Source organism: Helianthus annuus, chromosome 8 (genome assembly GCF_002127325.2).
Source record: "Helianthus annuus cultivar XRQ/B chromosome 8, HanXRQr2.0-SUNRISE, whole genome shotgun sequence".
NCBI classification, from domain to species: domain Eukaryota; kingdom Viridiplantae; phylum Streptophyta; class Magnoliopsida; order Asterales; family Asteraceae; genus Helianthus; species Helianthus annuus.
The window spans coordinates 3,302,934-3,318,571 of NC_035440.2; the positions used below are offsets into that span (position 1 = coordinate 3,302,934).

A 15,638-nucleotide genomic window follows, 5' to 3' on the forward strand; every position below is an offset into this window, starting at 1 on the left:
CATGATAACCGAACTAATACCAAAGGAGTATACATCCGGGGAGAGACCAAGTGGTGAGCTCTCCCGGTGAGGTCTCAAACCTCCACTAACTCTCTTGTGTTGCAAATGGCAAGGGTTTTCTATTTATAGTCACACCCCTTGTCTTGCAAACACACACGGTCAACCGAATAACCCTCTCGTTTGACCACTTCAAACGAGCGGGTCTATACACGTTCGATAGACCGTGTCACTAACTATTACAAATTCAGCGTAAAATTAAAACTAATCTATTCGACAAGCATCGGACACAAAATCTGCATCAACAATTTCAATTCAAAAAACAACTAATGCATACAAAGCTGCTAAAGACATGTGGATTACAAAGCAAACACATGTATTAACTTCAATTTGTTTAGTACATCGAAAAGAAGAAAAAATTAAACAGAAAAGACTTCAAGTATAAAGTCAACGTGTGTGGTCGGTCACCTTACTTGATGAGAAAACAAATAGCTTAGTTTTTGTCTTTACAAAGACGCTCCATACAATCGTAGCAAATTACAAACTCACAAGTTAAACACTTAAAGATCATCTTGTAATGGAGACTGCGACCACACTTGCCACATTGACCATCGCTTTCAACTCCTTGATCGAATGAAAGAGGGTGTGGATGCACTTCAATATTGTTATATGTGCCCCCAAATTTCACATTTACATAGCGATGAACGTCTCCATATCCAGCATATTTGTCATATGTTTCATACCGAAGTATTGACGGAGCACAAGCTGTATGCATAGACTGCATACACTCACGACAATGATAGAATGTATACTTGGGATCAAACTCCTCCTCACAAATTTCACAAAAATAGTCACCCATATGGTTCTCACTGGGAAAGTAACTTAGCTTCATAGGATGCTTGTCACACTTGTGTGTAGTTGTCTCTGGTATCAACAAAGCCCTCGTCAAGTGTATTCCAAAGTCATCACAAGTATGGCAAATGAATGAACGACGACTACTATTTAATGTAAGGAGGTGATTCGGGTGAGATTTGTGAGTGATTTCTTTAGGTACAAATGCACAATTAACATCGATGTAGTAATCGCATTCGACACAACAATAAGCAAATCCATTGCAAGGTAACCAGCAAAGATCACAAATGAAGACCCCGAAAAACTTACCAATGCTTTTTGAATGGAGAATCAGGGGGTGTTGTGGGTGTAAAATTATATGAATCAAATACTCAAGAACAACAACAGAAGAAATAGCGACAAAACAGGTGACAAAATCTTATTTATCCAACCCAAAATACTTGCCCCCCAAAATACCCAGAAGATCTTACAAACTGTAAGATCAAAAGTACAACAAGTACAACGATGATCATCAACTGATGATCATCTACAATAGAAAGAAATACAAGAACAATAGAATAATCTCTCAGATACAGTTGAGAGATTATTCATATACAAACTCTGAACCACAAAGGATCAAACCCTAGCAGAGAACTAAACAAGAGAGAGAGAGAGTTATCAACAACTAAACTGATCAATAATGATGATCAAAAGCCTCAAATAGCGAGAAACAAGAAATGTTTCAATCCAGCCCCTAAAGCTTCAACAGATCAGCAACAGAAACCCTCCAAGTTACACATAAGCCCTTCTAGATATTTCCAACAACAACCAGGCCTGTAACAACAACCAACAACTCAACAAATAATTAGCCCAGTAAAGCGTACAAGCCCAACATCAAATAACAGGCCCATAAACCAATTGAATGACCATGGTCAAGCTGTTGACCAGATTTAATAACAATATTTTCAACATCCCCCCTTCATTCAATTGGTTTAAACCAATCTTCCAACCCAAGTTTAGTACAAAAATCTTCATGTTGTGCAACACTAAGACCTTTTGTAAAAATATCTGCCAGTTGTTTTTCAGAAACAACTTTTATGGGATTAATCACACCATTTGCAACCTTTTCACGCAAAAAATGTAAATCAAGCTCAAAATGCTTGGTTCTCTCATGAAACACAGGGTTAGCTGCTATTGACATAGCAGCTTCACTGTCACAATGCAATACCATAGGTAAAGAACAGATAACATTCAGCTCAGACAGCAAGTTTTTTAACCACATTAATTCACAAGTAGCAGAGCACATAGCACGATATTCAGCTTCTGCAGTAGACCGAGAAACAGTGCTTTGTTTCTTGCTTTTCCAAGAAACAAGGCAGTCTCCCAAAAAAATGCAAAAACCAGTAACAGATTTACGTGTAGTTAAACATTTTGCCCAGTCTGAATCAGCAAAACCTATTAACTCTAGATTGACACTTTTCTTAAAGATCAATCCTTTACCAGGACTTTTCTTTAGATATCTTAACAATCTTAATGCTAAATTCAAATGAACCTCTTTTGGACTATGCATAAACTGACTTAGAAACTGAACTGTGTAACTTATATCTGGTCTTGTTAAAGACAGATATATAAGTTTACCTATCAGTTTTTGAAACCCAGTTATATTGTCAAGTAATTTTTGTTTTTTGTCAATTTTAGAAGTAACTAAAAAATTTTGTTCAACTGGTGTACTGACAGGCTTGCAACCTAGATAGCCAAACTCATTCAAGAGTTCTAGACAATATTTCCTTTGACTTAGGAAAATAGAACTTTGATTATACAATACTTCAATACCAAGAAAGTATTTTAAAACACCTAAGTCTTTAATTCTAAATGTTTCATGTAAAACATGTTTTATTTTTTCAATTTCAACAACTGAATTTCCTGTAACAACTATATCATCAACATAGACAAGCAAAAAAACAGTAACACCAGGTTTTAACATAACAAATAGAGAGTGATCACATTTGCTTTGAACAAAGCCATTTTTGAGCAACACATCAGTTAACCTTTAATTCCATTTCCTAGGGGCTTGTTTAAGCCCATATAAGGACTTAACAAGCTTACAAACCTTAGACTCATTTTTTGAATAATAGCCTTGTGGTAACTTCATATAAACATCTTCTGTAATAGTACCATGCAAAAATGCATTATCAACATCAAGCTGGTACAAAGACCAACCATAAGAGACAGCCAAGGTAACAATAGTTCTAACAGTAACCATTTTAACAACAGGAGAAAAAGTTTCTCCAAAATCCAAACCTTCCCTTTGATTGAATCCCTTAGCAACTAATCTAGCTTTAAATCTTTCTATTTCACCATTTGCTCTATATTTAACTCTATAAACCCATTTACACCCAATTGCTTTCCTATCATGAGGAAGATCAGCCAAAACCCAAGTGTTATTTCTGAACAAAGCATCCATTTCTTTGTTCATTGCCTCTACCCATCTTGGATCTTTGGCTGCTTCCTCATAACAGGAAGGCTCAACAGTTTTGTTTAAAGAGGTAGTAAAACAGAAATTATCACTAGACAAACAAGAGTAGTTAACAACTTTATCAATACTATACTTAGCTTTGGCATTCAAAACAAAATCTTGAAAATGTTTTGGTACAACAACTCTCCTACTAGACTTTCTAACAGCACTAGTTCCCTCAGATTGAATGATCTCATCATTTGAGGTACTTGTGTCCTCTGCCCTACCATATTCATCACTACTACTACTACTCTCAACTCCAACTGTTGAATGCTGGTGTTCAACAGTTGGAATGGCAGATGTAGAGGGAATAGGTTGCTGATCATCACCAGTAACCTCATGAGAATCATGACTCCTCTCTTCATCATTGGGATTTATAGGACAAGTTGTTAACACTTCAACACTATCAAAAAAGTTTAAATGATTTAAACTTTGATTTAAATTTTTATCTTGATCAGTTATCTGAGATGATTTAAAAGGAAATACAGTTTCATAAAACTTAACATCTCTAGAATAAAATTCCTTTTTATTGTCTAAGCTCCATAACTTGTATCCTTTTTTAACATTTGAATAACCAATCAAAACACATTTTTCAGCATTAAAAGACAATTTGTCTAAATCATTAAGAACAATGCTAAAGCATAAACAACCAAATATCCTAAGATGCTCAAGAGAGGGTTTGAAACCAAACATTAACTCATATGGACTTCTACCTAGCAGCACAGAAGATGGTAACCTGTTGATAATGTAAACAGCAGTCAAGACACAATCTGACCAGAAACTTAGAGGAACACAACTTTGGAACAATAAGGATCTTGCCAAGTTTAAAAGATGCCTGTGTTTTCGTTCAACAACACCATTTTGCTGTGGTGTGTATGAACAAGATGTTTGATGTAAAACACCTCTTGATTTGCAAAAAACTTCCATTTTACTATTTACAAACTCGGTACCATTGTCACTTCTAAAGATTTTAATCCTTTTTTTAAACTGAGTTAAGACTAATTCATAGTAATTTTCAATATTTTCAAACACCTCAGTTTTATTTTTCATTAAATAACACCAAACAGCCCTAGAGTAATCATCCACAACAGTTAAAAAATATTTAAAACCATCTCTACTGGTAACTTTATATGGACCCCAGACATCCAGATGAACTAAATCACCTACATTTTTAGTTTTATGTTCACTCAAAGGAAAAGGGACCCTAACTTGTTTGGCTCTATGACAAATCTCACAAGGGTGTTTGGTAACATCAACAACACCTAAGTCATCTTTTAATATTGACAAGACCTGACTAGCAGGATGTCCCAGCCTACTATGCCACAAATTACTATTATTAAGACTATTAAAACACAGATTGATAGAATTACCACTTTTGTAATAAAATACAGCCCATTATCTTGTTTACCAGTCACCAGGATTCTCCCTGATTTCGAATCCTGAAGTAAACAATTATTTTCATTAAAAATAACAGTAATTTTGTTCACTTTAGCTAACTTATAAACAGAAAGGAGATTGACACTATAAGATGGAACAAAAAACACATCTGTTAAAATAACATTTTCTGCAAGTTTTATACTACCAATTTTAGCAACCTTGGCTTTAGTTCCATTTGGATGAGAAACAGAAAGATCAAATTCGGACACATCAAACCAATCAAACATGTCTTTATCAGATTTGATCATGTGCTGGTTTGCACCAGAATCACAAATCCAACTATAATCAAAACCAAAACTAATCAAACTTGAACAACACATAAAGTCATTTAAAGAACTAAAACCACATTTAGACTCACCTCCAACATTTGAAGGCTGTGATTCAGAACTTGTTTTCTCACTCACAAGACTCAAAAGTTTTGCAACCTGCTCTGGAGAAAATGGTGACACAGAAGGAACAGAAGACACATTTGATCTATTATTAGAAAAATTCTTTCCACCTTGACCTCCAGATTTCTTTCTGAAACCTGAAGGATATCCAATTAACTCAAAACACCTATCCACAGTATGACCAAGTTTACTACAATGAGTACATTTAAGATTGGGATTAGGTCCTTTAAACTCTTTCTTTTTTTGATCAAATGACTGAGTTGTTCTAGATACAAATGATACACTCTGAGCTTTTGACCCTGAACTAGAATTTCTATGTGATTCTTCCCTAGATACAATTGAAAAAGCAACTTTGACTGAGGGTAATGGCTCTCTAGTTAAAAGATTTGTTCTTACAGGATGATAAACATCATCAAGACCCATAAGAAATTGCATAAGTTTGATTAAAGTAGAGAAATCATTAAAATCTTTAGCTGCTTGACATGAACAAGTGGGCAGTTGAAGCACAGCATCAAACTGCTTCCACATAGTATTAAGTTTATGATAATATTCAGACACTGAACTACCACTTTGAGTAATACAATTAATTTGTTTATAAAGATCATAAACTATAGAGCCATCAACCTTATCATAAGTTTCTTTCAAATCAGTCCAAACATCAGAAGCTAGCTTTGAAAAAACTTGACCTAAATACAACTCTTCTGAAACAGAATTTAACAACCAACTTAGCACCACAGAGTTACATCTATCCCACTGACTACTCAAAACATCATCCTCAGTATTCTTTTTACACTTTCCATCTATAAATCCAAATTTATTTTTGGCTTCTAATGCTAATTTCATAGCACTAGACCAAACCCTATAATTTTCAGTACCCTTTAACTTTATACTAACTATAGTTAAAGAGCTTGAGTCACTGGGATGTAAAAACAATGGATCACCTATATCCAACTTACTAATCAAAGTCTGAGTAGATCCAGAACTATCACCTTTATCACCCATAACCAATCAATCAAGAAACACACAATCACAAAAGCAGATATACCAGAACAAAGAACAGATAAACAAGAACTCAAAAAAAGGCGAAGCTGTATCAGTGTCCAGATTCCAGGTTCGTCACTTATAGTGCCTGGACAGGTCTTAATACAGGAGCCAACACAAAAAAAAGACCAATCACAAAAAAATACACAAACAAATGCCGGTCCTCACTACCCCGACTTCAACTAAATCAACCAACCAACAACAAAAAATAAAGAGAGGAGATAGAAAGATCTCACAGCGGGTGCAAGCTATCCAAAAACACCAGATCTGAATAGATCTGAAGTTCCTATACAAGATCAGGGGCAGATCAACTGGTCAGTTTGCCCTAAACCTTCTAGGGTTTAGAGACCAACACAGTCCTTCAACCAAACTGGTCAGTTTGCTCTAAACCTTCTAGGGTTCAGAGACCAACACAGTCCTTCAACCAGATGCAAGAAACCCTAGCTAGGGTTTGAGTTGCTATCACACCTCCCAAGATCCAGAAGATCTAATACAACCAAGAACAGATCTGCGATTTGAAGCAGACCTACACAAACCAACAACCAAATCAGATCAAAACAGCGGAAATAAGAACGTACCAAGAGCTTTCAAGCTCTGATACCATGTAAAATTATATGAATCAAATACTCAAGAACAACAACAGAAGAAATAGCGACAAAACAGGTGACAAAATCTTATTTATCCAACCCAAAATACTTGCCCCCCAAAATACCCAGAAGATCTTACAAACTGTAAGATCAAAAGTACAACAAGTACAACGATGATCATCAACTGATGATCATCTACAATAGAAAGAAATACAAGAACAATAGAATAATCTCTCAGATACAGTTGAGAGATTATTCATATACAAACTCTGAACCACAAAGGATCAAACCCTAGCAGAGAACTAAACAAGAGAGAGAGAGATTTATCAACAACTAAACTGATCAATAATGATGATCAAAAGCCTCAAATAGCGAGAAACAAGAAATGTTTCAATCCAGCCCCTAAAGCTTCAACAGATCAGCAACAGAAACCCTCCAAGTTACACATAAGCCCTTCTAGACATTTCCAACAACAACCAGGCCTGTAACAACAACCAACAACTCAACAAATAATTAGCCCAGTAAAGCAAAGCGTACAAGCCCAACATCAAATAACAGGCCCATAAACCAATTGAATGACCATGGTCAAGCTGTTGACCAGATTTAATAACAATATTTTCAACAGTGGGTGATGAGGGTGGTCTTTTAGTTCAATAGGCAGTCGGGAGCACCACTCGTGGAGCACAAAGTTGCAATGCTCCCCCTCCTCATTAGAACACACGTAAACTGGCCTACTCGTAATTGGTCTTAAACATCCATTGCACAAAAGTTCAATCCTCTTTGTGGGGTCATGGTAGGATATTCTGGAAGAGGTGGGGCTATCTTCCAGAATGAGTGGGTGTTGATGACTCACTTCATGTGTTTTTGATCCACTTTCCTTGAAAAACAAGTGTTTTAGGAGGCTATAAGATGGATCGGGAAATGGAAGATGAAGAAGATCAGGGTGTTCAACATCGTCATAGTTTTTAATCATTTTGTCTGTAGCTGGTGAAAACAACAACATTGAAATATTAGATAAACATAGAACCAATAACATATTTAGAAATAACTATAAACATATATATTAGGTAGGGTGGTAGGTCTACCTGGAGATGTTGCGCAATCTAGATGGGTATAGTATCTGCATTTCTCGCATTTATACAGCCAAAGATGTGAACTAGAAGAAAACCCGAGATGGCATACCCTACACCGTGGGTATCTTTTGGATTCTATATCCGTTTTTGGAAAGGAATAAGCAAGGGTGAGAGGATGAATATGGGAGAAGATATCATTTGTCGTATGTTGGATTTGCAATTTTTTCGGTAGAAAAGCACAATCACTATGAATGAATTGAGAACTAGCACACGTGGGACAATGATAAAAGAGCCCTTTATGCTCTTTCCCGCATGCATCACACTCACCTAAAAATTGTCTAGGGATGCGAACTAGTGGGTGTTTGTGGCTAGGATGATAGATGATATTGTTTTGTAGCCTTTTTTTAGCACAATTTGCATCAACATAAAAATCACAAAGATCACAGTAGTAAAGTAGCTCTCTAGGCTTACCAAGTTTATCACAAATATCACACCACCAATCGTTGTTATATAGGTAGAAGCCAAGAGTATGACCAACCTTACAAATGTCTTCCAATCTATCGGGAAGCTCTGCACAAAATTTATGGATAGAAAAATCACTACATGTAGAACAAGAGTAGTAATACCTATGGAACCAGTTGATTTCTTCATGACACCGGGAACACAGACATCGGAAGTCTTGTTTTGCATCTACTTCATCCAGTGGCGGATCCAGGAATCTTTTCTAAGGGGTTCACTTTTAATGTTCCAATTTCATATCTCCGAACATAAAAAAAAATCGGGTCGTCGGGTCGGGTATAGTCTCATGGGAAGCAACGTCTCTATTCCTACGAGGTAGAGGTAAGGTTGTCTCCTCAGACCCTACCTTAGTTTTGCTATTGATTGGATTTACTGAGTATGATGATCATGGGAAGCAGCTTCTCTATTCCTACGGGGTAGAGGTAAGGCTGTCTACATCTTACCCTCCTCAGACCCTACCTTAGTTTTGCTATTTATTGGATTTACTGAGTATGATGATGATATCCTCTCTTTTAGAGGTTTATACCTATAATGATTCGGCACACAACTGCACCCTTGACAAAAGCCATATGGTTGTGATGATACCAGAATATCTGTGAAATATCAAATACAAAAATGAAAAAAATTAAACCAACTTGACTTTCTCTTCCCAAAGTTGTCCCTTTTTTTTTGCCTACCATCATCAGCTGCAAAATGGCTTCAGCTAATGTTTCATCATTATTTTAGGGTCGAGATAGTTTGAGTTTCAAACTAAGATATTCAAACCTCTTTGATGAAGTAGACGAAGAATGATGATCAAACAATAGTGTGAATATTCCACCAAGAATAATAAATGGTGTCTGTTATTAGCAGTAAATGTGATTGATTGTCTTTTAATCTTCCCATCTTCCAAGAACGCAAAAAAAAAGCTACCGAAAGGACTCGAACTTGGGACTTCAACTTTCTTTAGGAGGCGCTTAACCAACTGATCACCACACAAATTTGTTTATGGGTTCCTTTTCAAAATATTAAGGGGTTCCTTCAGTATTTTTTATTTAACTTAACACTATAAACTACAAACCGAACAGGTTCCTGGGAACCCCTTTCTTGATTGTAGATCCGCCCCTGACTTCATCCTCGTCCTCTTCCTTGTCTTCTTCATAGTCTTCGTCACGTTGTTGTTGTTCCGACCACAAATCTGTAAGATTTAATGGATGTTCGTGCTCAAACATCTTACGTTTTTTTTTCTTTTTCTAGTAAAAAAATAGTATGAGAAGAAACAGACCCAAAAGTAAACAACAAATGAAATGAAAAGAGAATTGGGAAGATAGAGCAACTGAAGATGTGATGGGGTGAGTTATGAAAGGATGAGCTAGCATTTATAGGCATACATATACATACTTAACTTCATTACCAAGTTTATGTTACCCATAACGTACTAAAAGTATATATATTTATATGATTGCAGATTAAAAACACATTTTGCAAATTAAATCATCTTCAGTATCAAGTCTTGTATGTAAAGAAACATGTTGGATGGTATTCATGAAATTGTGATCTGTTAATGTTATTATTCCTGATTATAATAAGGATAAATTACACTTTTCGTCCGTTATGCTTGTAGCGGGTTGCAAAGGTGTAATGAGTTTTCTAAATAAAAGATTGTGACTGTAATTGTTGAAGTTAAAGGTCATTCGTTGCAACCCGCTACAAACGTAAAGGACGAAAAGTGGAATTTACCCTTATAATAACATTAGCATATTTTTTTTTTTGAACGGCCAACAAACTCAATCCCGAGCACTCTCGGGGCACCCACTGGACAAACGGAGTACTCCAAGAGTAACCCGAGTCCACCACCAATTCCGGGGAAAACCCAGTAACCCACCCGCCCGTAGGCACGATAGTGAAATTACCGGTAAAACCCGTTTGGCTCAAGGATCCAACCCAGGTTTCCCAGGGTCTCCTATCATTGCCCACCAGTGCCTCACTCTGCACCAAGTGGGAGTCGAACCTGCATCTCTCAAGAGAAATGCAAACCCTCCACCACTTGATCTAGAGATCATTGGTAGTAACATTAGCATATTAAATGATGTTTTAGAATATTATAAGCAGGCAGTTGTTAAAAATATCGTGAAATTATCAACTTTTTTCGATAAATCATAAAAGCGCCATTGTCAATTTCATTAATTAGTTGTTATCTAGTTTATGAATTTTTACCATAGTGCATTAATTAGTTGTTATCTAGTTTATGAATTTTTATCAAAGTGTATTAAGTCTATGAGTATCTTGGTGTGTTATTTCTAGAAGTTAATTTTTACAAACTGGGATGGCGGTTTAAATCTCAGCTGACTACGGTTTCTGAGCTGTGGAAGAATTTAAAATTTAGGAAAGTGTAAATTTCAACTAACTGAAATTCCTATGAAGATGTTTATGCATGGTATTTTTTAAAGGGAAGGGAAAATATATTTGAAGTCATGAATACTCCTATGAAGATGTTTAAGCATGGTATTTTTTAAAGGGAAAGGAGAATATATTTGAAGTCATGAATTATTCACATCAGAACATATCTATTCACAAAAGGAAAAAGAAAAGAAGGTGTGATTATATGGCATTTGTTTTATGTTTTCTTATTTTTTATTTTTGAGTTAATTACTGTTTTCGTCCCTGTGGTTTGTCAAAAATCACTATTTCAGTCCATTAGTTTAAAAATTGCGATTTCAGTCCCTGTGGTTTCACTTTCGTAACCATTTTAGTCCACCTCGTAACCATTTCAGTCCCTGTACTTAACAAAATAATGGATTGAAATGGTTACAAAAGTGAAACCACAGGGACTGAAATGGTTACAAAAGTGAAAGCTCAGGGACTGAAATCGCAATTTTTAAACTAATGGACTGAAATAGTGATTTTTGAAAAACCACAGGGACGAAAACAGTAATTAACTCTTTATTTTTTATTTTATATACCCTTAAAGTTTTTTTCTTTTAAAAATCCTATGAAGATGTTTAAGCATGTTATTTTTTAAAGGGAAAGGAAAATATGTTTGACGTCATGAATTATTCATATCAGAACATATCTATTCACAAAAGGAAAAAAGAAAAGAAGGTGTGATTATATGGCATTTGTTTTATGTTTTTTTATTTTTTATTTTTTATTTTATATACCCTTAAAGTTTTTTCTTTTGTAGGTCCCTATCCGGTGGATGACGAACCTCAAACCTTGTTATACTAACTCACTAGCGAGTGCGGAATCCAAGCTAGCAAGCAAACCGGGATTAAACAAGTATGAACACAAGCACACACGGGTTCACCGATTAACACAACTTGTATTAATGCAAATGAAGGTTTCGGTTACAAGCACAATGTTTACAAACCTAACTTGTAAACTCTCAAAGTGTGTGTGTGTTTTCTGGACAGAATGCTCTCAACAATATCTCTCGGATCTGTGTGTTCTGTCTGTGTGCATCTCTATCTAAAACTCAACACTGCATGGGTATATATATACCCAGCCTAGCATGCCTGATCGAAGGATCTGATAGATGGTCCGAAGGATCATCTATCGAAGACCAAGTATTCGAAAGATCATCAAGGACCTCGAAAGATAATCTTTCGAGGTCTATGATTCGAACCATATCTTTCGATGAGGTCGAAGGATCCACATTATCCTTCGACCTCTTATCCTTCGACACAGTACATCTTTCAGCTGTTGACTAAGTCAAACCAGGAGGACGGTTGACTTTGTCAACTTACAGGACTGACAAGGACATCGTTTACATACAGACCGAATACAGACAAAGTACAGACACAAGTGCACCAACAAACTCCCCCTTGGCTGTAGCTTTGTCTTTATCTTCTATGGTTGTAGACTCGTCTTGAACTTCGACGGTCTTTGGTCTTCGAGTTATCAAAACTCTGATGTCCTTTCAAGTCTTCAATGTCGGAGGATCTTCAAAGTCTTCACGTCTTGAAAGCAGAGAGTGTATCAACAAACTACCCGTATCATGTAGGAAGTGTGTTGACAAACTCCCTCTTAACATAAGCTCCCCCTTGAGTTATGCTCGTGAAAAGACTTTATCTTTATGAAGTGAGATCCTTGTGGTGTTGATGATGGCCAGCGGCAACTCGATCATTTTCATCACTTGAGCGCCTTCTCGTCGTGTCTTCATTCCAGAGCTTGTCATCGACTATGTTCTCCCAGCCTTTAGAATCTGCACATGCAAGAAATCTAAACGCATAATGAGAACAACTGCTTGGAATATAGTTAACATACACACATGACACACGAATGACCATGTCATAATCAAACACCGTCCAACAGTTTGAAAGTTTAAATTTGTCAATTTTAGTTTTTAACTTTCAAACATGCAAATTTTTGACCGTTTATGAAGATTTAGTCAGTTCGGTTTTCAGTCAGGTTTCAGGTAACGAAGATTTGAGCTCCAACATCGTACGATCGAAAATAAAGCAGAAATAAAATCTTTTTGGCTTTTGAAAAGTTTATATTAAAACACACCTAAAATCTTTTTGGTATTTTTGAAATTAAAAGACAACAATTTAAAATCCTTTGAGTGTTATCAAACGACATCACCGCTAATGTCGTGCTGATATGCACCAAACGACGAAACTGTTTAAAAGAAAAACAATAAAAGTTAAGCAGTAAATAAATATATACAAACATTCTTTTTGCGAGTTTCGAGGGTAAGAGAATCATATCAGTGTACGGTCATGCCAAAACACTCTTGTTGTTCAGTTAGTTAACATTAAGATAAGCATCCTATAACAATTATCGGTATTGTTGTCCACTTAAGCTCAACTTATCAGATGTAATCATGTTTAGAGGATACGTTAAGGTATGATTTATACTTACCGACCGGTGTTCATCCACATCACGACACATTCCCGTATCAAGGTATGCACGAGGGTTCATCTTACCGGTGAGTATACTGATTATCATCTGTTTGACCGTATAAATTGTGAGATACTCACTTATTTTGAATTGAAAACAAGCCCTTTGTGATATAATCACTTATTGATGAGGAACTTGATTTTCGTATGCATGAGGGCACAGGTGCAAGTCCGTGAACAGGTCAGTACTTCCGTACAGCAGAGAGACGAACTTGACACCCGGATAAATGTGATATTTTATCACTTATTTGATTTGGACATGTGATTGTTTATCACTTATTGAGGTCGAATGCAGTATGTAATATGTACACGTATGTATAGTATCATGGAAGATCTAGACTTGCGTCCCCGTTATTTTTCGGTAAAAGATACAACCATGATACCCAGATGATAAGCAGCATAAAGACCGAATATCTCAGAACCTCGACAATCTATCAAACGAAATTTCGGTACTAAGACCATATGCCAATGAATGGTTCCCACCTGATCTTCAGTCGATTAAGATTTATATCACCCTGCACACTTTAAAATGATTGTGAGCCTACCGATACATCTTATATAGAGCTGCTTATCGTTTTGCATTTAAGGTTTAAAGAGGTTTGGATAGACCACTGATGTACTATCATTTTCTCTTTTGCTCGCCAGGAAACTCATTTTTGTTTTTCTATTGTTTTTGTGTTTTTGAAATTTTTCGATGTTTTTGGATTTTCTGATTTTTGGATATACTCCCCCTAAAATCAATAAACTAAGACAAATTTAAAACACAAAGGTATTTACAAAAATGATTTTCCGATGTTGGTTTTACTCTTGCTTGACCTTAATGCCGTTTACCAATAATAAAAAGTCAAATCTTGATTTGTCAAAAGCTTTGGTAAATAAGTCGGCACGTTGGTCATCGGTGTGGACCTTAACAACATCGATTAGCCTTTTCTCAAAGCAATCACGTATGAAGTGATATTTGATTTCGATGTGTTTGGTCTTTGAATGCTGCACAGGATTTCTAGTGATATCTAAAGCAGCAGAATTATCAACGTAAATAGGAGTAGTTAGGAATTCAAAACCGTAGTCCCGCATTTGTTGTTGGATCCAAAGAACTTGGGAGCAACAACTTGAGGCAGCAATGTATTCAGCTTCGCATGTTGATGTAGCGACACACGTCTGCTTCTTGCACTGCCATGTGACTAGGCGATTTCCTAAGAACTGACATCCAGCCGTTGTGGATTTACCGTCGATTTTGCATCCGCCAAAATCAGAATCACTGAAAGCTACCAATTCAAAGTTATTATCCCTAGGGTACCACAGACCGGTGTCAGGGTACGCCTTCAAATAACGAAAAATCCTTTTAACAGCAGCAAGATGAGAGGCCTTCGGGTTAACTTGATATCTGGCAAGCAGGCACGTTGGGTACATTATGTCTGGCCTTGATGCTGTGAGGTACATAAGAGATCCGATCATAGCGCGATAGTTTGAAGGGCTAACAGCTTCTCCCTTCAAGTCTGGAGTAATTCCGTGATTAGTTGGCAATGGGGTACCAATGGGCGTTGCATCAGACATCTGGAACCGGCTCAAGATGTCACCAACATATTTAGTCTGATGGATGAATATCCCAGACTCTGTTTGTTGAACTTGTAGGCCCAAGAAGAAAGTCATTTCCCCCATAGCACTCATCTCGAATTTATCCTGCATAATGCGCTCGAATTCCCTACACAAGACATCATTAGTAGAACCAAAAATAATATCATCAACGTATACCTGTACCAGAAGAAGATCTCCATCTTGTTCTTTGATGAAGAGAGTACAGTCGATAAGACCTCTACGAAAACCGTTCTCCAGCAGATAGTGAGATAAAGTTGCATACCAAGCTCGCGGTGCTTGATGAAGACCATAAAGAGCTTTGTTAAGCAACCAAACCCGATCGGGATGGATAGGATCTTCAAAACCTGGAGGCTGTTCGACGTACACCTCTTCTTCAACCACACCATGTAAGAATGCACTTTTCACGTCCATCTGATAAACCTTGAATCCTTTGAAGGATGCATAGGCTAGAAAGATTCGAATTGCTTCGAGACGTGCCACTGGTGCATAGACTTCGTTGTAGTCGATCCCTTCAATCTGACGAAAACCTTGAACGACTAAACGAGCTTTGTTTCGGATAACAACTCCGCGGTCATCCTTTTTGCATTTGAAAACCCAACGGGTACCAATCTTCTTGTATCCAGCAGGTTTCTCTACTAGTTTCCAGACACCCAGCTTCTGGAATTGTTGCAGTTCTTCCTGCATTGCTTCAACCCAGGCATTATCTTTCAAGGCTTCTTTCCACGTTCTTGGTTCTTCCTGTGAGACATAACACGCGAAGGACCAGTCGTTTT

At 36.8% G+C, this 15,638-nt stretch overlaps 1 protein-coding gene across 1 annotated transcript in view; it reads right to left on the minus strand.

Moving 5' to 3' along the window:
- LOC110924276 overlaps positions 1-9,417 on the minus strand; it is a 61,782-nt gene extending 52,365 nt beyond the window's left edge. The window contains exon 1 of the mRNA XM_035976351.1: positions 8,497-9,417. Coding sequence (XP_035832244.1) covers positions 8,497-8,560 — 64 coding nt within the window. The 5' untranslated portion in view covers positions 8,561-9,417. The remainder of the gene's footprint in view (positions 1-8,496) is intronic.
- Positions 9,418-15,638: the final 6,221 nt, after the last annotated feature.